Genomic DNA, 27,371 nt, shown 5'->3' with positions numbered 1-27,371 from the left:
TTTATGAATATTTTTTAGTGTTTTTGTTTGTTTACTCCTATGGGTTCGCATATGCTGCGGGAGAGTAGGTAGCAATGTTGTTTTTCTCTTCCATGGTAAAAGATTTAGGGCTAGTGGTTTGTTGTTCTCTTCAGGCAGCCAAACGTCGGCGACTGAATAATTGTTTAAACGACAGCCGTTTATTTTATTATTTTTTTTTATTTAGTGATTAATATCATTGTAATATTCTTATACACGTCATAAAACGATGTTCGCAATGAGGTCAACCGTTAGCCGTTAAATGGTATAAAAAATATAATATAGGTATAAAAATTGACATGAGCTGTTAGTCGTGAAAAAACAGTCAACTGTAAAATGGTTTCTTTTAACTTAAACGGAAAGAAATTAGCCTTTAGCCGTAAAATGGCCGTAAAAGCCATGATCCATTAAGTCTCTCCAAAACGTTAGTTTGCAGTCGAGATTTTTGAACATGATTTTAAATCTTCTACGAATTCACTGTTTAATGTAATTTTGTTTGACACTATTAAATTAAATTAATATTGGAGAAATGCCTTGCTCGACATGGAGAATTTCCAGGAGATAAAATATATTTGGACCTGAAAACCGTTTTGCAACGTTTACATAACATCACTTTCTTAGCTTGTAGGTTACCGTTTCCCTTCTAGAGGGAAATTAGCCTTCAAAATTAGCTAGAGAGAAATTAGCTTTCATAAGAAAAAAATCAAAAAAGAGAAGAAAAAAAGAAAAGAAAAAAATCCGTGTACTGCAATTATTACTAAGATTTCTGGCAGAAAAGAAAAGCCATCGTTTTCCATGAATATAACTTGGTTCTAACTATTTCAATTTCATGTTGTCTCCTATTTATTGTTTGAAGTTGGGAGTTCCGATTGCAGTTACCCTAAACTTTGATCTATTGACCCTAAAATCAAAATTAATTGTTGGTCTGGTATCCGGTAACCTTGAATTAATAGAAATGAAATTCATACTCCACCAATGCTCACATTTACGCGATCATTTTTCCTCGAAAATGTGCTAACAAGACAGGATACAGCTTCCACTGACTGCTTTTCACTCAAAATTGAGAAAGATGACTCGGGCTTTTGCATTGGAATAGGACTAGCGAATTCGGTTTGAAATTGATCCATGCATAAAGAAAAAATGAGTTTTATTTCTTTCGCAAAAGTAAATGAAGGCTATTGATTGCTTGGGTGTTGCTAAACTGTGGATTAGGTGGCCTCGGATCCGGAGTTTACAGGTGTTCAAAAGCTTTTTCTGTTATGGCGTGAGATTGGGGACAAAATCGACCATTACATTTCGTATCGTGAATTTTTCCTGTGTGAAGCAACATAAGGTGTCGGCGACTAACGAAATTACAGGTTAACCCGAAAATCAAATGACACCTAAACAAATAATTTTGGCTACCGATTTTCAGTGAATTTTTAAAGAACAATTTTCTTTTAAGTTTCAAGACAATTTTGAAGATTCAAAATAAATATTACGTACTAAAGTGCGAAAGTTATACACCAAAAAATTGATATATTGGCCTGAAATGAAATTCTATCTTGTTCTTGATTAAACGTTGCCTAGCACGCGACCAAAATCTACCCAGGCGGAAATCCAAAATGACGGTGGCAGTTTGGGTTTAGTTATATCACTCAAAGCTCGTTCCCGTTTGTCTCATTTATAAAGAGGGAATCATTAATGTTTTCATTAAGATAGTATTGCCTTGATTTTCCAATATTTACAATGATAGACAGTAAATTTCACTTTTCACCCACATTTACTTCCAACCTTTTCTTTTGAACCAGAAACAAAAATGATATATGTTTAAAACACATGGCATCATCCACCCTTGTCAAATGTAATAGCATGATCATTTCAATTGTAATGCCTTCTTATCCCAACGTTACTTTGTTTCTTTGCTACATTAGCGAACACTGAACTACTGCTCGTACTCAAAATATGACAATCAACCACAAAATTCCCTAAACCAGATAACATTAAACATAATCCAAAAAATCATGTAAGTAATCTGTCAATTCACGAGTTTGCTCACAGAGCACTTTGATTTGTAATATTTTGTAACACCACTTGGCGATCTATCTAAGCAGCTGCTAGGAGTAGAGCAACATGAAAGGACATTTTTTCTCCTATTGTGGCTTTGTTCGGGCTCTTATTTTCTTTTGAATAATGGCGGCATGGGTGGCCAACTTCTTTAACATTTATGGGGAGAATTTCGAATGGTTAAATCTCTTTAATATTTGATTGAGCAGTGTTGCCTACAGACAAAAAAGATCCCAGTCACTCCTAAGGATTTGTGAGTTAAAAAAATGATGTTGGAAAATGTACAGACGGATTTAGTGAACGCTCGGAGAAGGTAGACTTATGATAAATGCTATCTGCTCTTTTGATGTTGTGTTATGACTCAGCTCCTTTTTAGTTTCTTCAGGGTCTATTTGCCGCTTCCGCCGGCCACCGTACTGTGCATACACCTCTGCCTGACTACGTCCGGAAGACCTCTTGTGAAATGTGTTGAATCTCCATTTCAGCACTTTGTGACGGAAAGCTGCACGAACTTCACTGTTTCTCAGCACGAGCAAGAGAAATATGAGCATACCCTACAAAAGGAAAAAGAAATCTTGTGTTTGACAAAGTTCCGTCATTGAACTACAATTCCTTGTATAAATTTAATTTTATCAAAATCCGATGAAATAAACAGACTGTTTTCTTAACAGAAAGCTTCGTGATCCAAATCGATAAATAAAGTGTGGGAAAATGGTTTTCCCAGAGCCCTCCTATACTCAGACCCAGACCCATTTGACCAAAGAGACATGCGTATACGTAATTGGTACAGACCTGCGTAGAGTTAAGAATGGTAAAAACATACTGGAACACCAATCCTGCGTCTGTTACAGCCAAGAGACCAAATACCCAGGTTAAACCCAGCAGAGGACTTAAAATAAGAAATGACTTCAGAGTTTTTCTAAATGGGAATAAAACGCAAAACTGCTTTCACGCTACAATTTTCTTCTGGAGATATACCATGCCATATACATTTCGCATGGAAAATTATTTAGTTGGAATCAAGAGAAATCGTTCGAACTATCTATTTAATCATGAGTGAATAATGGAAAAGATTCTCTTTTGCGAATAATCCATGAAGGTCCAAGGAAAAAAGACAAAACGATTTCATGTCAAACTACTTCATCTAAGACTTCATGAAAAAACAACAACAACAACAACAAACAGATCTCCTAGCTGATTCACCTTTGATTTAGGTAAATTTAAGAGCTGTACGAGCACAAGTTCATAATTCTGCTAGAAAGTTAGTATTTCATTTCTGTAAGTAAAAGAGAAGGCACATTTTGAAGAAAGATGATTATTGGGTGGCATTTTGCCTCTGGAACTCCAAGGAAAGATCTTCCTAACAAAAACATACCTGAAGGTCTTCATTTTAGAAGGATTAGGCTCATGAAGATTTCTAAATTCTCGCAACACCGCCATGAGTATTACAAAGTTGATCTTAACAAACGATAATAGCAAAATAAAGACTTTTACCAATTGTCTAGAGGGCAATCATAATAGATGTGTCACGAAGTCGGTCAGCCAGCCAGCTAGTCAGTCAGTCAGAAAATAATGTACGCATTCATTAATTCTGTCATTTATTGATTTCCTCTTTCATTTATTCATTTATCCATTCTTCGTGTTTGTCATTTCCGGCTATCAGCTAAGATAACAGTGAAAGCAAAGAGACGGTAGACTTACAATTGTCACAAATAACACAGGGACAATAAAGGCCCAGCTCAAACGCTTCTGGAAGGACAACCAGCAGCTGAAAGTTAATTCAGAGGACAGGACTGTCTGAAAACGCAGCTTATGAGACAGTATCTGATGAAAATAAAAAGTTACAATGACGAATAAAACGCTGTGTACTTACAAGTTTTCATTTGTGTAACTCTCAAGTCCTTTTTCACCGCTTGAGCCAATTATTAGAGAAATAACTATTGGTATGATAGGGAAACCTATAGGATAAGAATGGAAGCAGCTCAATAACTCAGTAACACATAGGCCTACAAGAGTCTAAAATATAAAAATCAGCTCAAAAGGTTCAGGGAGCACTACAGAAACAATAACAACGAAAAAATAACAACAACAACAATAACAACAACAAAAGTAAAACAACAACAACAGACAAGATACGGTCAACCAGAAAACAAGAAGGCCCTTTCCTATCATGCGTTGCAGCGGTTGTACTGGCCTCAGTATTCTCTTCCACGTGAAATATGCATCGCTTTCTAGAGCTATACAAAGGAATATCCCTCTTTTCACTTGTAGCTAATAACGACTGGTGCGATATTTTGTGGTATACAAGTAGATATTATCGTCAATATTTTCATCACGGTAGCAATGATATTGTTACATTTCTTACCCCAGCCAAAGAAATAGAAGTATCGCATGTCCACTGTGTTGAATACCTCAACAATCGTGACGTACAGGAAAACTCCCTCCAGAAGCATCCACCCAAACGCTGCCAGATAGAAGTAATGGAGTAAAACAGCCACTAAGATGCACACGGACTGAAATGTGAGACCCAGAAGTAGGCTGATAATTAGAAGCTCCGAGCAAATATCAGGCCAAGAGACTTTGTACTTCATAGAGATCTTAGACCAAAATTGGTTCCGGACAAGGGAACTCGATCGTCTTCTAGAAACACGCAATAGTGTAGACTGAAGTAACGAGGGCCAACTATCTAGCGACAACATGTCTTGAAATTTCTAGTAGAAATTCTCTCTCTGAATGTTGTACATACACCGCCGTATGGGATGCTCAATTTATCCTGGAGAGATTCGAGAGGATTGCTTTTCGAAACGGGAATAACGTGATGCTATCTCAGTAGTGATCACCTTGGGCAGACGGCCATTTAGGGAACACCGTTGTTCCTTGCTTACGAAGAACGAAGAAACATTGTTCTCTGTTTGTATTCCATTACTAGGTATTTTTGTGTCAAAATACCTCAACTTCAGTCGAAAAAAAACGAGAGATTTTGGTGCAATCGTTCCTCAATTACTAATCTCGTCTTAAAACAATTTTTTTAGAAACAAAACAAAACGAAACAAAACTAGCGCGTTCTGCTAAATAATATTTCTCGCACTTTGATAGTCATTTACGAATCTAGAGATTTACCTTGCTCTCATGTATAGGTAAAACATTTTTTTCTTTTTTTTTTGCTTTTGTTTTTTGTTTTTTGGTAGTACTCACATAAATTTCACGTAGACGAAGATAACCATTACTTCCCCAACGAGGGACAAGGAGCAACCAATATAGGTGATGATGAGCAATGCCCTTCTGTGCTTTGGTGGAATGTTATCCTCCTGAGAATCACGGAAATGAGATAAAAATTGGAAACTGCTTTGGAAATTATGACTAACAAGTTTTGACTTCGTTAAATATGGAACTTTCTACATGATTAGTCCGTCCATAAACGAATAAAGGGGGAGAATGCAATAAGCTTAGAAAATGCCAAAAAAAATTCAAGACGCAATCACGGAAACGACAAATAACCTTAGGAGGTTGTGCATAACCGACACACATATTTTTTTTTCTTAGTTCCCGACAAAGCTAATTGAGACAATTGAAAAGAACGTTTATAACATCACACCTTAATGTCCTTGTATTGCATTAGAACTGCGAAATTCGTGAGGTGGTTACAACTGCAGACGGTCGATAGCATCGAAGAATCATTCAGTACCGTGCAACTATCAGTTGACCATGAACCGTTCGACGAGCTAAAAATCAGTTGATCATAAAATTTGAATAAGAAAGACAGAAAGAAAGAGGCAAAGAAAAAAATAACGAACTTTCACGAGCACCTAATGTAAACAAGTGTTTAGAGATATATATACAAACAGATTGATGGAATAATCCAAATGACCTACCTGAAATCCTCCGTCCAGAAGACACATTTCCTTTCAACAGCTTTTGGATCAATGCTCGGCTACCGGCGAAAGAAGCGTAATGACGTTATGATGTTAAATGGTCCACGTGATAAATTATACAACTTTTTCCATCTAAGCCCAGTTACAATCCTAATTCTTTAGCTGATAATTGCATCAAAAAACAATATAGTTTATTTTACCTCGTTGTGACTAAAATGAATGATGATTTTATTTTGAATAGTTTCATTCTGGGGAGGGTCAAGAACAACTCCCACGACATCAGAGATCAGTCTGTAGCTACAAAGACAACATAACAAAATTGTGTGATTATTAGAGAAATTGAGGGTCAAATATCCAATCCGGGATTGTATATTTTTGCTTCGCTCTGCATTGTGATCTTTCTGGAAAACTTGCACCACTCTCTCAAACAATCGCATACAAAACTAATAACAACAATTATTTTGTCCTCTGCGTTTTCCCTTAAGTTGAATTGGGCAGCTTTCTTGGTTTTTGTTTGAGTTCTTATTGGTTACTAAAGGGTATTTTTGGTTTTAGTTTTACGACACTCGATCAAAAAAACGCTCGATCACATCACTAGCTAATCTTATACGAGTATATATCCAGACACTGCCTGACCATTTCCTGCCATTTTCCCCCCAAGAATCTGAAAACGTTAATTTGCAACATGAAAACCTAAAGTTTAAAGGAACTTTCTAAATATAAAGTGCTGTTTACTGGTATCGGTAAAGTTTTAGCATATGAAAATCTCCTCCCATTTATGCCCTCCCTTGAGTCGCTATTGAAGAACAAACAATTCAAACAGTAATTTTCCACTCATCCAGAAAGGGCTCTCTTAACATACATTTAACGGGTTCATCTGAACTAACAAATTCGTACCTGCTTCTGTTATAAGTCCAAAGGCTGTCTTCATTAGTTGCCTTCTGGTGCAACAATACTGCGATGACCCTTCCTGGAAGAATGGCAAAACAAAAAAAACACTACGTGAGTAGAAGCTTGCCTACTGAACACAAACGATAACTTCGATATTTTTTAAACACCAGCTGATCATGAATGTTAGCGCTCAGAAGAAACTCCAATATTTACCTGCGTCTTTAAACACTTTGTGGGTGATAATAATTCTGACCAATCGGCTCTCACTGCTGTTGTTATTTATATCAAAACTTATTTCAACATCAGAGGAAATTCCTTTGGGTACTTTTCTCAACTTAGTATCTATGGTATTTCAGAGGAAAAAAAAAATTAAAAAATCAGTACATAGAGAACGACGAACTCTACCGAATAAGCTTTTTATCGTGGGCTATGACGCTAGAGAATTCGTGACGTCACCCAAGATGGCGGCCATCTTGATAGCCACGATTTTGGAACCCATTTTAAGACAAAAAATATTTTTTTACTTTTATTTTGGTAGCAATTGTCTCGGAATTTGATCTTAAGCGACCGAATGATTCAGAGGATTTTCAGAAATTGAATTGGCTTAAAATCTGACGGGCTTATTGAAGAGGACATCTTATTTCTTTTCATGTCGCACCTTTTTATCATACCATTATCATTTTTATCAATGATACAGAAATTAAGGCCCGTGTTGACACAATAGGTACTTACCCAAATCTGATCCCGTATCTATGTAATAAATATCATTCCCTTGTCTACAATAGCTTTGACAGCAGTTCAGGAGTGTATTCTCGATTTGGCAGCTACCGACCAATGTACCATTATGCTCTTCACAAGACCAGGAATATTGTAACGCCTTTGATGCAACGGGAGAACCATAGAGAGTTAAAGGGTTAATTTAGCCAAATACAACCAGCTGAACTGAGGGAAAGGATCCTTTTTTGTTGAGAAGTGTATGAATGTATTTTACCTGCAATTTTATATGAGTTCCTTTACTTCGTGAGCACTTTGAAAGCTGCATGAGAAAAAGAAAAAGAAAATGTTTCATCGGAGTCAACTTATGAATTAAACGCATTTCATTGATAAATCTTTGTTCTCAAATATGCAAAGCCACTGAATATACCATGATTTTTATTTACCAGATATTGGAGGCAATGATCTGAAAATTCACCATAATCAGGCTGACCTGTATCATCTATAATGATATTGTAAAAGAAAAATGAATGATCAGCAATGGCCTGTGTTTTGTCTGCTACACCTCGGTGTAACCCTTTAGCTCCCAGAAGTACATAAGATGCAGCGTTTTTTTACAGTTTTCGATACCCTAGCTGATCAAAGAATGGTGAAACGAATGCAAAGTTGTCCTTACAATTCATTTTACAGATCGACAGGGACGTGTATAGCATCAACTTTTTATGGTAATTTAACGAGTCCAAAATTGACAGAAATGTCATGTCAAGGTTCCTTTTTGAGTTTTGGAATGAGCTGACTGGAATTATTAACAGAAATGATCTATAGGCACAGAAAAAAATCTTCGTAGGAAAGGTGCAATTAAGAGAAATTATCTAAATATTGATAAAGATCGGTAGACCTCACCTTCCAGGTAAGAAGTTAAAACAGGAAGTGCACTGCTGCAGTTCATAGACTTCAGCTTCATCGCAGATTTACTTATGGCATAACAACGATCCGCGGGCCCTGTTCTGTCCACAAGCTCTGGGGATACGTTGAATGAGTTGGTAGGTAGAAGACCCCATTGCCACAAACCCAGGTTATTGCGTTTTAGAGCAGTCCAGTAATCTAAGTCAGACGACAACTTTGTCTGAGCGTCGCAGAGTTGTTCTATGCTTTCAATTCTTGCCACGGAAACGTCGTCTGGATATGAATATTCGCTTAAGGCCGAAGTCCAGTTAGAATTAAACAAATCAACTTTTTCGTAACTAATATTTGACGAGTGAGTTTCTGAAAAGCGATAGAATGTTTTCCATAAGCTAGGCCTTAAGAAAATAATATATTTTTAAATAGGTGCTAAGTAAAGGCTGATTTTCATATTTGGGAAAACCCTAACTCATCCTAGAAATTTCATTATTTCACGATGTTTTGAACATCCTAGATCTAACCTAAGATAACAAAAAAATTGACGCAAGGCGACAGATTGTAGCAAATTATCAACCGCACTAATTCCTCTTACACTGCGAAATCGTTACAATCCGATGGACAATCAAATGGCAGATCGTCAGTTGGAAGAAGTGTAGAAGTCGTGTTAAAACATTTTTCTTAAAACTCTGCAAGATAATCCATTTATTGTAGAATGCATTTAGATATCTGATATACCACCTTAATATCCTCTCTACTTCGTTTAGAATCATTCCATTGAACTGATCCATTAGAAAGCAGATCACCTGTACGATGCATCAGTCAGCGCTCATTTTAGATACCTTTGTAAATGTTAAAGTCGGGCGCAAAATCATATCCAAAATTATCCTTGGTTCATTTGAAAGTAAAATCAAATAAATGCAAATTTCGGTTTAAATTCAAGACTAATGGGACCCAGCTACGCCAATCTTTTTGTTGGTTTTATCGAACATCAATTTTTTAGCCAATACCACGGCCCAAAACCTCAACTCTACGGCCGCTACATTGACGATTGCATCGGCGCTACCTCCTCTACCAAAGAGGAGCTCACTCAATTTATAACCGCCGTCAATTACTTTCATCCGGCTCTTAAATATACTTGGGAAATTTCCGACAATTCTTTGGCTTTTCTAGACATCAAAATTTCAATTGAAGGCAACGGCTTATGTACTAGTGTTTACTACAAACCTACAGATTCACATAGTTACTTGTTGTATTCATCCTCACATCCATCACACGTCAAGAACTCCATACCTTTTTCACAGTTTCTCAGACTTCGTCGTTTATGTAGTGACGACTCTGATTTTTCCGAAAAATCAGAGGCAATGTGCCAGTTTTTCGATAAACGCGGCTATCCTGTTTCTGTCGTTCAAGCGGGCTACCACCGTGCCCAACAAATCGATCGACAGGCAGCACTACAAACGGCCGAGAAGGAGAACACGGATCGCATTCCATTTACTCTTACATTTCACCCTCACAACCACGCAGTTAAATCTATCATTCTTAAAAATTTTAAATTACTCCAAAACGATTCAGAGACTGGCACTATCTTTTCGAAACCCCCACTTATTTCATTCAAACGTGACAAAAACATAGGCAACTTTTTAGTCAGGAGTTCATTTCATACCAATGACCAATCTGGAACTTTTAAATGCGCTCGCTCACGATGCAAAACTTGTCCTTTCATTCATAACGTAGAGAAAATATCGGGACCCAAAAGATCCATTAAGATCATTGATCACTTTACGTGTACCTCCGCCAATGTTATTTACTGCATAACTTGCACTTATTGCAATAAGTTATACATCGGCGAGACAGGAAGACGACTGGGTGACCGATTCCGAGAACACCTTCGCGATGTGGAAATAAATGACAAGGACGCATCCAAGCCAGTCGCTAGACACTTTAATCTTCCTTATCATTCTAAACAGCATATGGAAGTTTGCGGCCTTTCCTTACATCTAGGCAGTTCGGAAAGCCGTAAAACACTAGAACAAAAATTTATATTTCAAATCGGCACCCTTAATCCCCACGGAATCAACGAGCGCTTTTCATTCAACTAATCTATTCCTGTTTTCTCGTCACAATATTCCCACCAATGGCGTAGCTCCACCTTCTACATATAAATCCACACACAACCCACAATTCCTCTAATCGCTCTGACGAAGGGCTAACGCTCGAAACGTCAGCTTTTTTACTCTTTACGGTGGCTAATTTACGTTTTCAACCCAGTTGTTAACACTAAATTACCTAATTTCCCTCTCCTCGTCTACTCATTAAATGGAATATTTATCTTCCGATGAGACGTAAAAGAAATATTTATCATTTATTTATTGCTATCAAATAAAAGATTTTTCTTAACAGAAGAGCCTTCAAATTTAAGATTCACTTCACATCATATATTTTACTCGATTTAATACAGCCCAAAACATAATTCTAGGAAACATAATTGGCGTGATGTCATACTGTGTAGACATTGGCATGGCGGTTATCTTTGGCAGACACTGTATGCACTCCTAAATAGCATTTTTGTCGAGCTTTTATTTCCTTTTTTTTTTTTACGTTTTTTAGGACCCTATACTAAAACTACATGACAACAACGGTTCCTTCCTTAGAATTGTAAGCTGAAGAAACTGAATATTATGGAAAAATAACTTTACCTCTTGACCACAGACAGTCCATTTAAAGTTCCATATGTAGTAACGAGGAACCGAAGTGATATGCTTATTGTGATTTTTACTGTTCAAAAAAGTGGAATCCAAGAGAAACTACGATTGGGTTTGGATTAAAGATTATAAAGTGAAGCGGGTCCTTAACTAATGGGATTTCGCTGAAGTTAAATAGCATATGATAAGATAACGAAAGTAGATTTGATTCAGAGCGGTGAAACAGCTTGAAGATGTTAGTGATGCCGTAAAACTTCTGAAGTTTCGAGGAGAACTTTGTCACTACGATCATTTCCAACGTCTATGATTTAAGATTATTCTACGGATCAAGTTTTGAAAGCACTTGATTTTTCCTGAATAACAAATACTAACGCTAAATAACCATCCATGTCAAAACAAACAGTTCACTAGAGGGTTATATTTAACAATAAAAAAATATTAACCAGTGACAGAGACTTGCTTTAAATAGCAGGAGAAGCAAAAGAAAATAAATGAAAATAATCTTAAAATACGAAATTTTTATTATAAAAATGTTCTTTTGTTGTATTTACACGTTGTCTAAAATTTCGTGTTCGTTGCAAGAAAAGCATGTCGCTTGATTGCCTTTCAGTGTTGAATTAATAATAACCGTATATCCTCTTCGTCTTCAATTAAAATAGAAAAGCATAGCACAATATCACTGAAAAGTAGCTCTTACCTTGAGAGAAGTGAACTAGCAAAGTCAGTAACATTTGAAAACGCAACCGAGTTGAATCCTGTCCCGCTTGATTCATCTTCCATCCGTCGGTTGAACAAACGAGGAAACTGGTCTTATTTAGACGCATACATAAATTAAACCATCTGTCAAAAATCCATTAACGTCACTGAGCTTCTAGACGTCGTGGTAACAGACTGTCGAGATGTCATGCATTACTGATGATAACTGTTCTCACGAAAGAAATATTCTAAACCTAAGTTTAAAATATATTCACAGTTTTAATATTATCCTTACTTCTGTTGCTTTCCGGCTGGCAATTATAGGTTCTAATGTGCACTTTGAAATAAATCTATAGTCATACAAATGAAATGCAATTACTCCATCGAATCGATATTCTTTATGTCGAATTGAGTGAGCCTGTAAAACGGTGATTCAAGTTTTTTTAAGGATTCAGCAATTCTTCCAGGTGTAAGCCAAATTCGTATATTTGTATTTGTATATATTTTCCTCGCCGTGCAATCGAAATTGAATTTTCGAATCCGTGACTGAACATGGCTATTTCAACGACAGTCAGGTTTCATAATGACTGTGTTTTGCATGCTCTTGCTAATTCACTATGATGATTAAAATGCATTCTGTCATTTTATTTAAGAGGATAAAAAATTGTTGGAAGAATACAATATTGTTAGGACTCAAATTTCGAAAGCATTTAGAATTTTTCCGTTATCGACACAATTTTAGAATATACCTAAAAATGCTACTGTAATGACTATATCTTACTCATAATCATAACTACTGTCGCATGTTAACCAGTTGACTTGATTAAATTTTTGAAAGGAAAAGCGACGGCATATTGGCCAAAGTTTTGAACGGTCGCGATAGTAGAAACATTTCCTTGAAATTCAATTGACTTATTTCAAACCAAACCCTGGTTTTCTTACACAATATTTATAGATGCGGTATTCTTTTTTAAAAGAGTTTTATGAATGTGACTCATGGCAATTTGGCATGTTGGCAACATCGTGAACTGTACGATGGCGATACTAAAGAGAAGGAAAAACTTAAAGCTTTCCCAAATTGTCAGCATTTCTCCCCGAAGGTTCTTAACTATTAATTAAGTCTTAGAGAATCGTATCGCGCAGATAACAGGGTTCTTACGAAAATCTGCTCTACAGCTATTTTCAAAGCTGAGGTAGACGAAACTTCATTTGCATTATGGTACACATGTATGACTCTGCAGTACACCTGCTTGCTTTTCCAGTTATAGTTGTTGTATAATTTCAAAAGCTTTATTTACGGCAGTAAGTTGTGCATCAATAGCTCTTTCATCAGCTATTTTTGGCTGCATTATCATGCTAATAAACATATTCTGTACCTGAACCTTCTGGGCAGACTTGTTGTTTATATTTCGACACGCAAGAACAAGGAAGCAGCAATCCGAGTTATATTTTTGCATGTTTGGTATATAACACACGCTCAGAAAGCGCTAACGCAGTGCACAGTGTTCTAAACCCTGAACGAAGTCATTTTAAGCTTCTCAACAGATTGCACGTTGAAAAATGATAAGTATGAAAACAATGCATAATAGAGAATAAAAAAGACAAAATAAAAAAAACGTTTGTGAACCAAGAGAATACTTAGCTCATTATCATATTTATGATCGCATCCCGACGACTCAGTTATTAAAGTACAACGTCATTTCACAATCTAGCCAGTGTACATGTGATTCTTACTCCATGGTTTAAACTGAAAAAAATAGCGCACTCATTCATATGCTGGTTTCGAGACAACATTGTGAAGTCATGCTCAGAGCAACAGAAATCGGTTTAACTTGAGTATTACGATGCAGAACGATACAATTTTTTTATTTGAAAACGTATCCTTCTGGAGCTATGACTCGTTCAAAATACGAATACGTGAAACGACATAAATAATTAAATACAAAACAAAACTGTTTGAGTACAGTGGTTTCCTTAACACTTTCACGCAGAAAAAAATTATTAATGGTGGTGAAAAATGATATGAGTTAATGATTGTGAGGAAAAGCTTTCGTAAGAAGAGCTTTCAAAAGAGTCATGCATGTAATAAACACTCGCAATTTCTGGAAACTTACAAACGCTGAGTTCCGCGTTTCATTCTCGTTCAGTTCTGATCATGAATTAAAAAGGGTTTTGTTCTTTCGGTGGATTCAAGAGATAGAGATTATTCTACTTTACTAAGTAAAATTCAACTGAACGACAGCACATCTTGTTGGAAGGGAAATCCAGGCTCTGGTTGACTTTTGCCCTAAATACAAGTTGAAAACGTGCTGTTTTAATCGATCGTTGACATCATCATTGATATTTTGTAGTATTTCCTGTGGGAGGCAAGGTGGTTGATAAAGATAGTTTGATAATGTAACCCGAGCACTTGTTGACGCAGTTCGATGACTCTGCTTTTATGCTCATACGGCATAGAATTTCATGTTTTGCAGACACTGACAACGAGGAAAAATTTATGGTCTAACGTATGTCTTGGCAGCTATTGCGTCACGTTTATAAATTTTTTCTCCTTTAAAACATACTGCCGCAACAGAAGGAAGTTTGATTTTTCTTTACATAACGATTTAAGTCTCTCACCTACATCAGTTTGAAGGTAAATTTTTATTACCTAATACAATCAGGTTATATCAGAAGAATTGGAGACGTAAACGTATATCCCTATGGACATCATTCAATGCAAAATAGATCGATATGCCGACCCCTAAGGAAATAGGTTTTGAATAACAAAGATGACTTCTTCTGATAAAAAACCGTGCACTACGGTATCAAATTAAAATCGACAATTTCAAGGAGGAGAATGACTAGTTTCCTAACAACAAACTATTTTAACCTCCGATTTAAGAACAATATAAACTGTCTGGTGACTTTCCCTCTGGTAAAAAGTTTTCTCGTCAAAAACCGACAGAGGTTAAAAAAATAATGTTGAAAGAGGATAAGGCTAACGCATGTCGTACACGTAACCTAAGTTCTCAGGGGCATGCGTGTCCCTCGTTGCAATCAAAGTACTGATCGTCTGCATTTCGCTAATATATTAAAAACAACGTATTAGAATTGATTTTCTACATGATTCAACGGCGCAGTAAGCTTTGGACGTTAATATCAGGCTAAACATGCTCTCATTACCTTTGCATCGCACAGTGAGCCTCTAAGTGAATATATCTTTCGCCAGTTTTAAGCAATATGTAGGAAAAAACAGTGACTCTTCAGATACGAAAGCTACAGTCGCCCCACCATCCACCCCACCGTGACTATTTGTATCCTAAAAAATTTACCAGAATCACCCCCACGGGGAAGATTTGTCTATCGTCAGTTTTGCCGATGGTTTAAATCTGCCGCTTGTATGATACTAGGAAATTTTGAAAAATCCCACATGTATTTTGAAGCTCTTTCCGCCATTGTTCCAAAGTAGCCGTATACGGTCATTGTTAATCGTTTAACAAAGCCTGCTGTAATCTAAGTTGATCCGCTTTTATTGGTACGTTTTGACAGACACAGTGCATATTTTACTCACCATACATGCAAGAAGTACTGATCCAACACCTACAAGTACCTCTCGAGGCTGTTTACCTAAGATTTGCCTATAAACGCCGCCATTTTGGATCTTTTTTAGTAACCGCACCTCCCACCCCTAACATGACAAAGTCTTGCTCCTTTTAAACTCGTGAATTGCGTGCATGCGCGAGAGCGAGTTGTAGATATGATGTGGAGAATGGCACTCGCTCGCTGGCTCGATTGGTCCATTCCTGTAAAACTTTTTTTCGATTTTAGGCTTTTGAGTGCATTTGGAAGTTTTTGCCGTGTAATAAACAAACGAAATGGTGACCTTTGTTGCCAAGAATAGTGGTGGGGTGAAAACGAAGCTAATAATAATATTAAAAGAGTCTTTTTTTCGTTTTAGTTTGAACAAGCGGCGCCAGTGATAATCAGGCGTGCGAGAATTCACACTGATATAATAGATCAACCTTCGTTTTTCATAAAATTGTAATTTACAATCCTTGAACTTGAAAACAATCCGAAGATTCATTAAAAGTATCACTTACTCCGAAGCGCTCGGAGTTTACAGGTGTTCAAAAGCTTTTTCTGTTATGGCGTAAGACTGGGGACAAAATCGATCATTACATTTCGTATTGTGTGTTTTTTCTGTGTCAAGCAACAAAAGGTGCCGGCGACTAACGAAATTACAGGTTAACCCGAAAATCAAATAACACCTACCTATTTTCAGTGAATTTTTAAAGAACAATTTTCTTTTAAGTTTCAAGACAATTTGAAGATTCAAAATAAATATTACGTACTAAAATGCAAAAGTTATACACCACAAAATTGATATATAGGCCTGAAATGAAATTCTATCTTGTTCTTGATTAAACGTTGCCTAGCACGCGACCAAAATCTACCCAGGCGGAAATCCAAAATGACGGTGGCAGTTTGGGCTTAGTTATATCACTCAAAACTCGTTCCCGTTTGTCTCATTTGGCAAAGAGGGAATCACTAATGTTTTCATTAAGACAGTATTGCCTTGATTTTTTCAATATGTGCAATGATAGACAGTAAATTTCACTTTTCACCCACATTTATTTCCAACCTTTTCTTTTGAACCAGAAACAAAAATGATATATGTTTAAAACACATGGCATCATCCACCCTTGTCAAATGTAATAGCATGATCATTTCAATTGTAATGCCTTCTTATCCCAACGTTACTTTGTTTCTTTGCTACATTAGCGAACACTGAACTACTGCTGGTACTCAAAATATGACAATCAACCACAAAATTCCCTAAACCAGATAACATTAAACATAATTAACAACGAGTTTGCTCACAGAGGACTTTGATTTGTAACATTTGTAACATCACTTGGCGATCTATCTAAGCAACTGCTAGGAGTAGAGCAACATGAAAGGACATTTTTCTCCTATTGTGGCTTTGTTTTGGCTCTTATTTTCATTTGAATAATGGCGGCATGGGTGTGGACTTCTTTAACATTTATGGGGAGAATTTCGAATGGTTAAATCTCTTTAATGTTTGATTGAGCAGTGTTGCCTACAAAGAAATTAGATCCCAATCACTCCTAAGGATTAAAGAGTTAAAAAAAATGATGTTGGAAAATGTACAGACGGATTTAGTGAACGCTCGGAGGAGGTAGCCCTGTGATAAATGCTATCTGCTCTCCTGATGTTGTGTTATGACTCAGCTCCTTTTTAGTTTCTTCAGGGTCTATTTGCCGTTTCCGCTGGCCACCGTACTGTGCATACACCTCTGCCTGACTACGACCGGAAGAGCTCCTGTTAAATGTGTTGAATCTCCATTTCAGCATTTTGTGACGGAAAGCTGCACGAACTTCACTGTTTGTCAGCACGTGCAAGAGAAATATGAGCATACCCTACAAAAGTAAACGGAAATCTTGCGTTTGACAAAGTTCCGTCATTGAACTATAATTCCTTGTATAAATTTAATTTTTAATCCGATGAAATAAACATACTTTTTTCTTAACAGAAGGCTTCGTGATCCAAATCGATAAATAAAGTGTGGGATTAAAATGGTTTTCCCCGGACAGAGCCCTCTTATACTCAGACCCAGACCCATTTGACCAAAGCGACATGCGTATACGTAATTGGTACAGACCTGCGTAGAGTTAAGAATGGTAAAAACATACTGGAACACCAATCCTGCGTCTGTTACAGCCAAGAGACCAAATACCCAGGTTAAACCCAGCAGAGGACTTAAAATAAGAAATGACTTCAGAGTTTTTCTAAAAGGGAATAAAACGAAAAACTGCTTTCACGTTACAATTTTCTTCTAAAGATATACCATGCCGTATACATTTGGCATGGGAAATTATTTAGTTGGAATCAAGAGAAATCGTTCGAACTATCTATTTAATCTTGAGTGAATAATGGAAAAGATTCTCTTTTGCGAATAATCCATGAAGGTCCAAGGAAAAAGACAAAACGATTTCATGTCAAACTACTTCATCTAAGACTTCATAAAAAAAAACAACAACAACAACAACAACAACAAACAGATCTCCTAGCTGATTAACCTTTGATTTAGGTAAATTTAAGAGCTGTACGAGCATAAGTTCATAATTCTGCTAGAAAGTTAGTATTTCATTTCTGTAAGTAAAAGAGAAGGCATATTTTGAGGAAAGATGATCATTGGGTGGCATTTTGCCTCTGGAACTCCAAGGAGAGATCTTCCTAACAAAAACATACCTGAAGGTCTTCATTTTAGAAGGATTAGGCTCATGAAGATTTCTGATTTCTCGCAACTCCGCCATGAGTATTACAAAGTTGATCTTAACAAATGAGAATAGCAAAATAAAGACTTTTACCAATTGTCTAGAGGGCAATCATAATAGATGTGTCACGAAGTCGGTCAGCCAGCCAGTTAGTCAGTCAGTCAGAAAATGATGTACGCATACATTAATTCTGTCATTTATTGATTTCCTCTTTCATTTATTCATTTATCCATTCTTCGTGTTTGTCATTTCCGGCTATCAGCTAAGATAACAGTGAAAGCAAAGAGACGGTGGACTTACAATTGTCACAAATAACACCGGGACAATAAAGGCCCAGCTCAAACGCTTCTGGAAGGACAACCAGCAGCTGAAAGTTAATTCAGACGACAGAGCTGTCTAAAAACGCAGCTTATGAGTCATTATCTAATGAAAATAAAAAGTTATAATGAAGAATAAAACGCTGTGTACTTACAAGTTTTCATTTGTGTAACTCTCGAGTCCTTTTTCACCGCTTGAGCCAATTATTAGAGAAATAACTATTGGTATGATAGGGAAACCTATAGGATAAGAATGAAAGCAGCTCAATAACTCAGTAACACATAGGCCTACAAGAGTCTAAAATATAAAAATCAGCTCAACAGGTTCAGGGAGCACTACAAAAACAATAACAACGAAAAAATAACAACAACAATAACAACAACAACAACAACAAAAGTAAAACAACAACAGACAAAATACGGTCAACCAGAATACAAGAAGGCCCGTTCCTATCATGCGTTGCACTGGTTGTACTGGCCTCAGTATTCTCTTCCACTTGAAACATGCATCGCTTTCTAGAGCTATACCAAGTAATATCCCTCTTTTCAACTGTAGCTAATAATGACTGGTGCGATATTTTGTGGTATACAAGTAGATATCATCGTCAATATTTTCATCACCGTAGCAATGATATTGTTACATTTCTTACCCCAGCCAAAGAAATAGAAGTATCGCATGTCCACTGTGTTGAATACCTCAACAATCATGACGTACAGGAAAACTTCCTCCAGAAGCATCCACCCAAACGCTGCCAGATAGAAGTAATGGAGTAAAACAGCCACTAAGATGCACACGGACTGAAATGTGAGACCCAGAAGTAGGCTGATAATTAGAGGCTCCGAGCAAATATCAGGCCAAGAGACTTTGTACTTCATAGAAATCTTAGACCAAAATTGGTTCCGGACAAGGGAACTCGATCGTCTTCTAGAAATACGCAATAGTGTAGACTGAAGTAACGAGAGCCAACTATCTAGCGACAACATGTCTTGAAATTTCTAGTAGAAACTCTCTCTCAATGTTGTACATACACCGCCGTATGGGATGCTCAATTTATCCTGGAGAGATTCGAGAGGATTAGTTTTCGAAACGGGAATTACGTGATGCTATCTCAGTAGTGATCACCTTGGGCAGACGGCCATTTAGGGAACACCGTTGTTCCTCGCTTACGAAGAACGAAGAAACATGTGATTTCAAACGTTTGTTAGCTCACCTTATTACCCGTGGCATCGATTCCGGACAAAAATACTAGTTGAGCGAGAAACAGAGCTGTGCAAAGATTTAGCCTGACTTGGATTCCTTCGTCTTTGATCTTCCTGTTTAAATGCATTCAATAAACGAAATGGGCATGACATTTTTCCTCGCAATCACCTAGTAGTCTAGAGCAAACGCTACTGGGGGGGGAATGGAAGAAAGGTGCCTATATAGTTTGTAATATATTATTGGGTCGTTCTCTGCATGTATTCCATTACTATGAAAGATGTTTAAAAGTTGATTTTAGGAGGTATTTTTGTGTCAAAATACCTCAACTTCAGCCGAAAAAAAAGAGAGATTTTGGTGCAATGGTTCCTCAATTACTAATCTCGTCTTAAAACAAATTTTTTTTAGAAACAAAACAAAACCAGACAACTAGCGCGTTCTGCAAAATAATATTTCTCGCACTTTGATAGTAATTTACGAATCTTGACCTTTACCTTGCTCTCATGTATAGGTAAGACATTTTTTCCTCTTTTTTTGCTTTTGTTTTTTGTTTTTTAGTAGTACTCACATAAATGTCACGTAGACCAAGATAACCATTACTTCCCCACCGAGGGACAAGGAGCAACCAATATAAGTGATGATAAGCAATTCCCTTCTGTGCTCTGGTGGAATGTTATCCTCCTGAGAATCACGAAAATGAAATAAAAATTGGAAACTGGTTTGGAAATTATGATTAACAAGTTATGACTTCGTTAAACATGGAACTTTCTATATGATTAGTCCGTCCATAAACGAATAAAGGGGGAGAATGCAATAAGCTTAGAAAATGCCAAAAAAAAATTCGAGACGCAATCACGGGAACGACAAATAACCTTAGGAGGATGTGCATAAGAGACGCACATACTTTTTTTCTAAGTTCCCGAGAAAGCTAATTAAGACAATTGAAAAGAAAGTTTATAACATCACACCTTAATGTCCTTGTATTGCATTAGAACTGCGAAATTCGTAAGGTGGTTACAACTGCAAACGGTCGATAGCATAGAAGAATCATTCAGTACCGTGCAACCATCAGTTGACCATGAACCGTTCGACGAGCTAAAATCAGTTGATCATAAAATTTGAATAAGAAAGAAAGAAAGAAAGAGGCAAAGAAAAAAATAAAGAACTTTCACGAGCACCTAATGTAAACAAGTATATAGATATATATACAAACAGATTATGACCTACCTGAAATCCTCTATCCAGAAGACACATTTCCTTTCAACAGCTTTTGGATCAATGCTCGGCTACCGGCGAAAGAAGCGTAATGACGTTATGATGTGAAATGGTCCACGTGATGAATTATACAACTTTTTCCATCTAAGCCCAGTCACAATCATAATTCCTTAGCTGATAATTGCATCAAAAAACAATATAGTTTATTTTACCTCGTTGTGACTAAAATGAATGATGATTTTATTTTGAATAGTTTCATTCTGGGGAGGGTCAAGAACAACTCCCACGACATCAGAGATCAGTCTGTAGCTATAAAGACAACATAACAAAATTGTGTGATTATTAGAGAAGTTGAGTGTCAAATATCCAATCCGGGATTGTATATTTTTGCTTCGCTCTGCATTGTGATTTTCTGGAAAACTTGCATCACTCTCTCAAACAATCGCACAGAAAACTAATAACAACACTTATTTTGTCCTCTGCGTTTTCCCTTAATTTGAATTGGGCAGCTTTCTTGGTTTTTGTTTGAGTTCTTATTGGTTACTAAAGGGTATTTTTGGTTTTAGTTTTACGACACTCGATCAAAAAAACGCTCGATCACATCACTAGCTAATCTTATATGAGTATATATCCAGACATTGCCTGACCATTTCCTGACATTTCCCCCCAAGAATCTGAAAACGTTAATTTGCAAACTGAAAACCTAAAGTTTAAAGGAGCTTTCTAAATATAAAGTGCTGTTTACCGGTATCGGTAAGGTTTCAGCATATGAAAATCTCCTCCCATTTATGCCCTCCCTTGAGTCGCTATTGAAGAACAAACAATTCAAACAGTAATTTTCCACTCATCCAGAAAGGATTCTCTTAACATACACTTAATGGGTTCATCTGAACTAACAAATTCGTACCTGCTTCTGTTATAAGTCCAAAGGCTGTCTTCATTACTTGCATTCTGGTGCAACAATACTGCGATGACCCTTCCTGGAAGAATGGCAAAACAAAAAAAAATACTACGTGAGTAGAGGCAAGCCTCTACTCACGTAGTATTTTTTTTTACTACTGAACACAAACGATAACTTCGCTATTTTTTAAACACCAGCTGATCATGAATATTAGCGCTCAGAAGAAACTCCAATATTTACCTGCGTCTTTAAACACTTTGTGGGTGATAATAATTCTGACCAATCGGCTCTCACTGCTGTTGTTATTTATATCAAAACTTATTTCAACATCAGAGGAAATTCCTTTGGGTACTTTTCTCAACTTAGTATCTATGATATTTCAGAGAAAGAAAAAAAATTAAAAAATCAGTACATAGAGAACGACGAACTCTACCGAATAAGCTTTTTATCGTGGGCTATGACGCTAGAGAATTCGTGACGTCATCCAAGATGGCGGCCATCTTGACAGCTACCATTTTGGAACCCATTTCAAGACAAAAAATAGGTTTTATTTTGGTAGCAATCGTCTCGGAATTTGATCTTAAGCGACCGAATGATTCAGAGGATTTTCAGAAATATTTCATTGAATTGGCTTAAAATCTGACGGGTTTATTGAAGAGGACATCTTATTTCTTTTCATGTCGTACGTTTTTATCATACCATTATCATTTTTATCAATGATGGCCCATGTTGACACAATTGGTACTTACCCAAATCTGATCTCGTATCTATGTAATAAATATCATTCCCTTCTCTACAATAGCTTTGACAGCAGTTCAGGAGTGTGTCCTCGATTTGGCAGCTTCCGACCAATGTACCATTATGCTCTTCACAAGACCAGGAATATTGTAACGCCTTTGATGCAACGGGAGAACCATAGAGAGTTAAAGGGTTAATTTAGCCAAATACAACCAGCTGAACTGAGGGCAAGGATCCTTTTTTGCTGAGAAGTGTATGAATGTATTTTACCTGCAATTTTATATGAGTTTCTTTACTTCGTGAGCACTTTGAAAGCTGCATGAGAAAAAGAAAAAGAAAATGTTTCATCGGAGTCAACTTATAAATTAAACGCATTACATTGATAAATCTTTGTTCTCAAATACGCAAAGCCACCTAATATACCATGATTTTTATTTACCAGATATTGGAGGCAATGATCTGAAAAATCACTATAATCAGGCTGACCTGGATCATCTATAATGATATTGTAAAAGAAAATGAATGATCAGCAATTGCCTGTGTTTTGTCTGCTACACCTCGGTGTAACCATTTAGCTCCCAGAAGTACGTAAGATGCAGCGTTTTTTTACAGTTTTCGATACCTTAGCTGATCAAAGAATAGTAAAACTAACGCAAAGTTGTCTTTACAATTCATTTTATAGATCAACAGGGGCGTGTATAGCATCAACTTTTTTTGGTAATTTAACGAGTCCAAAATTGACAGAAATGTCATGTCAAGGTTCCTTTTGGGGTTCCTTAGCTGATCAAAGAATGGTGAAACGAACGAAAAGTTGCTTTAACGGTTACCGTTAACGAGCGGTTAATGCCGGAAAATGAATTGTTTACCTGCATTTACCGCGAAGGAAAACTACCGAATAATGGAACGAATACTGGGATTCACCGATGCGAAAACGCGCAGAAAACGTCGGATTTTCCGTAGGCAAAACACGGGTAAACGATTGTAAATTGCCACGTTTTCCGTAAATTCAACCTTCGTTTTCCGTACGGTGAACGCTTGTTTTTTTGCCGTGTTGTCTTTACAATTCATTTTACAGATCGACAGGGACGTGTATAGCATCAACTTTTTATGGTAATTTAACGAGTCCAAAATTGACAGAAATGTCATGTCAAGGTTAACGTTCCTTTTGGAGTTTTGGAATGAGCCGACTGGAATTATTAACAGAAATGATCTATAGGCACAGAAAAAAATCTTCGTAGGAAAGGTGCAATTAAGAGAAATTATCTAAATATTGATAAAGATCGGTAGACCTCACCTCTCAGGAAAGAAGTTAAAACAGGAAGTGCACTGCTGCAGTTCATAGACTTCAGCTTCATCGCAGATTTACTTATGGCATAACAACGATCCGCGAGCCCTGTTCTGTCCAGAAGCTCTGGGGATACGTCGACTGAGTTGGTAGGTAGAAGACCCCATTGCAACAAACCCAGGTTATTGCGTTTTAGAGCAGTCCAGTAATCTAAGTCAGACGACAACTTTGTCTGAGCGTCGCAGAGTTGTTCTATGCTTTCAATTCTTGCCACGGGAGCCTCGGATGTTAATGGATATTCGCTTAAGGCCGAAGTCCAGTTAGAACTGAAGAAATCAACTTTTTCGTAACTAATATTTGACGAGTGAGTTTCTGAAAAGCGATAGAATGTTTTCCATAAGCTAGGCCTTAAGAAAAGAATATATTTTTAAATAGGTGATAAGTAAAGGCTGATTTTCATATTTGGGAAAACCCTAACTCATCCTAGAAATTTCATTATTTCACGATGTTTTAACCATCCTAGATCTAACCTAAGATAACAAAAAATTGACGCAAGGCGAAAGATTGTAGCAAATTATCAACCGCACTAGTTCCTCTTACACTGCGAAATCGTTACCATCCGATGGACAATCAAATGGTAGATCGTCAGTTGGAAGATGTGTAGAAGTCGTGTTAAAATTTTTTTCTTAAAAACTCTACAAGATAATCCATTTATTGTAGAATGCATTTAGATATCTGATATGCTACCTTAATATCCTCTCTACTTCGTTTAGAATCATTCCATTGCAATGATCCATTAGAAAGCAGACCACCTGTACGATGCATCAGTCAGCGCTCATTTTAGATACCTTTGTAAATGTTAAAGTCGGGCACAAAATCATATCCAAAATTATCTTTGGTTCATTTGAAAGTAAAATCAAATAAATGCAAATTTCAGTTTAAATTCAAGACTAATTTCCCTCTCCTCGTCTACTCATTAAATGGAATATTTTTCTCCCGATGAGACGTAAAAGAAATATTTATCATTTATTTATTGCTATCAAATAAAAGATTTTTCTTAACAGAAGAGCCTTCAAATTTAAGATTCACTTCACATCATATATTTTACTCGATCTAATACAGCCCAAAACATAATTCTAGGAAACATAATTGGCGTGATGTCATATTGCGTAGACATTGGCATGGCGGTTATCTTTGGCAGACACTGTATACACTCCTAAATAGCATTTTTGTCGAGCTTTTATTTCCCTTTTTTTTTTTTACGTTTTTTAGGACCCTATACTAAAACTACATGACAACAACGGTTCCTTCCTTAGAATTGTAGTCTGAAGAAACTGGAATATTATGGAAAAATAACTTTAACTCATGACCACAGACAGTCCATTTAAAGTTCCATATGTAGTAACGAGGAACCGAAGTGATATGCTTATTGTGATTTTTACTGTTCACAAAAGTGGAATCCAAGAGAAACTACGATTGGGTTCGGATTAAAGATTATAAAGTGAAGCGGGTCCTTAACTAATGGAATTTCGCTGTAGTTAAATAGCATATGATAAGATAACGAAAGTAGATCTGATTCAGAGCGGTGAAATAGCTTGAAGATGTTAGTGATGCCGTAAAACGTCTGGAGTTTCGAGGAGAACTTTGTCATTACGATCATTTCCAACGTCTATAATTTAAGATTTTTCTACGGATCAAGTTTTGAAGGCACTTGATATTTCCTGAATAACAAATACAAACGCTGAATAACCATCCATGTCAAAACAAACAGTTCACTTTAGGGTTATATTTAGTAATCAAAAAGTATTAACCAGTGACAGAGACTTGCTTTAAATAGCAGGAGAAGCAAAAGAAAATAAATGAAAATAATCTAAAAATACAAAATTTTTATTATGAAAATGTTCTTTTGCTGTATTTACACGTTGTCTAAAATTTCGTGTTCGTTGCAAGATAAGCATGTCGCTTGATTGCCTTTCAGTGTTGAATTAATAATAACCGTATATCCTCTTCGTCTTCAATTAAAAGAGAAAAGCATAGCGCAATATCACCGAAAAGTAGCTCTTACCTTGAAAGAAGTGAGCTAGCAAAGTCAGTAACATTTGAAAACGCAACCGAGTTGAATCCTGTCCCGCTTGATTCATCTTCCATCCGTCGGTTGAACTAAAGAGGAAACTGGTCTTATTTAAACGCATACATAAATTAAACTATCTGTCAAAAATCCATTAACGTAACTGAGCTTCTAGACGTCGCGGTATATTTCAACTACGATCAATTCTGCTTGTAAGGACTCAAATTTCGAAAGCATTTAGAATTTTTCCGTTATCGACACAATTTTAGAATATACCTAAAAATACTACTGTAATGACTATATCTTACTCATAATCATAGCTACTGTCGCATGTTAAACAGTTGACTTGATTAAATTTTTCAAGGAAAAGCGACGGCATATTGGCCAAAGTTTTGAACGGACACGATAGTAGAAACATCTCCTTGAAATCCAATTGACTTCTTTCCAACCAAACCCTGGTTTTCTTACACAATATTTATAGATGCGGTATTCTTTTTAAAAGAGTTTTATGAATGTGACTCATGGCAATTTGGCATGTTGGCAACATCGTGAACTGTACGATGGCGATACTAAAGAGAAGAAAAAACTTAAAGCTTTCCCAAATTGTCAGCATTTCTCCCCGAAGGTCCTTAACTGTTAATTAAGTCTTAGAGAATCGTATCGCACAGATAACAGGGTTCTTACGAAAATCTGCTCTACAGCTATTTGCAAAGCTGAAATAGACGAAACTTCATTTGCATTATGGTACACATGTATGACTCTGCAGTACACCTGCTTGCGTTTCCAGTTAGAGTTGTTATATAACTTCAAAAGCTTTATTTACGACAGCAAGTTGTGCATCAATGGCTCCGACATCAGCTATTTTTGGCTGCATTATCATGCTAATAAACATATTCTGTACCTGAACCTTCTGGGCAGACTTTTTATTTATATTTCGATGAGTAAGAACAAGGAAGCAGCATTCCGAGTTATACTTTTGCATGTTTGGTATATAGCACACGCTCAGAAAGCACTAACGCAGTGCACAGTGTTCTAAACCCTGAACGAAGTCATTTTAAGCTTCTCAACAGATTGCATGTTGAAAAATAATAAATTTGAAAACAATGCATAATAGAGAATAAGAAAGACAAAATAAAAAACGTTTGTGAACCAAGAGAATAGTTGGCCCATTATCATATTTATGATCGCATCCCGACGACTCAGTTATTAAAGTACAGCGTCATTTCACAATCTAGCCAGTGTACATGTGATTCTTACTCCATGATGTAAACTGAAAAAAAAATAGCGCACTCATTCATATGCTGGTTTCGCGACAACATTGTGGAGTCACGCTCAGAGAAACAGAAATCGGTTTAACTTGAGTATTACAATGCAGAACGATACCATTTTTTATTTGAAAACGTATCCTTCTGGAGCTATGACTCATTCAAAATACGAGTGCGTGTAAACGACATAAATAATTAAATCCATCACACAAATAATACAAAACAAAACTGTTTGAGTATAGTGGTTTCTTTAACACTTTC

The 27,371-nt window shown here is 36.6% G+C and overlaps 2 protein-coding genes across 3 annotated transcripts; both read right to left on the bottom strand.

Annotated features, from left to right (window-relative positions):
* Nucleotides 1–1,727: 1,727 nt before the first annotated feature.
* Nucleotides 1,728–12,438, bottom strand: LOC149053662 (adhesion G protein-coupled receptor L2-like). Its single transcript, XM_089183502.1, has 18 exons — nucleotides 11,844–12,438; nucleotides 8,445–8,807; nucleotides 7,988–8,043; nucleotides 7,819–7,863; nucleotides 7,560–7,704; nucleotides 7,041–7,169; nucleotides 6,834–6,906; nucleotides 6,137–6,233; nucleotides 5,937–5,995; nucleotides 5,660–5,786; nucleotides 5,260–5,372; nucleotides 4,905–4,989; nucleotides 4,430–4,775; nucleotides 3,938–4,022; nucleotides 3,766–3,832; nucleotides 3,440–3,522; nucleotides 2,857–2,983; nucleotides 1,728–2,618 (listed from the first exon to the last, which is right to left on the bottom strand). Exons 1-18 carry the CDS (start codon nucleotides 11,968–11,970, stop codon nucleotides 2,358–2,360), a joined length of 2,388 nt encoding a protein of 795 aa, XP_089039628.1. The 5' UTR covers nucleotides 11,971–12,438; the 3' UTR covers nucleotides 1,728–2,357.
* A 3,998-nt stretch (nucleotides 12,439–16,436) lies between these two features.
* Nucleotides 16,437–26,545, bottom strand: LOC149053661 (adhesion G protein-coupled receptor L2-like). 2 transcript variants are annotated; one of them, XM_089210085.1, is made up of 19 exons: nucleotides 26,530–26,545; nucleotides 25,843–25,937; nucleotides 23,787–24,149; nucleotides 22,932–22,987; nucleotides 22,763–22,807; nucleotides 22,504–22,648; nucleotides 21,995–22,123; nucleotides 21,761–21,833; nucleotides 21,066–21,162; nucleotides 20,866–20,924; nucleotides 20,607–20,733; nucleotides 20,207–20,319; nucleotides 19,652–19,754; nucleotides 19,091–19,238; nucleotides 18,596–18,680; nucleotides 18,424–18,490; nucleotides 18,098–18,180; nucleotides 17,508–17,634; nucleotides 16,437–17,265 (listed from the first exon to the last, which is right to left on the bottom strand). In XM_089210085.1, exons 2-19 carry the CDS (start codon nucleotides 25,916–25,918, stop codon nucleotides 17,005–17,007), a joined length of 2,157 nt encoding a protein of 718 aa, XP_089066211.1. In that variant the 5' UTR covers nucleotides 25,919–25,937; nucleotides 26,530–26,545; the 3' UTR covers nucleotides 16,437–17,004. The 2 variants fall into 2 exon arrangements, with proteins under 2 accessions (XP_089066211.1, XP_089066205.1); XM_089210079.1 differs by lacking the exon at nucleotides 26,530–26,545 and adding an exon at nucleotides 26,154–26,399.
* Nucleotides 26,546–27,371: the final 826 nt, after the last annotated feature.

This window comes from Pocillopora damicornis, chromosome 1 (assembly GCF_964200805.1).
Source record: "Pocillopora damicornis chromosome 1, jaPocDami1.2, whole genome shotgun sequence".
Classification (NCBI taxonomy): Eukaryota; Metazoa; Cnidaria; class Anthozoa; order Scleractinia; family Pocilloporidae; genus Pocillopora; species Pocillopora damicornis.
The sequence above is the reverse complement of the archived record's forward strand: the minus strand, read 5'-3'. Positions and strand labels throughout refer to the sequence as shown.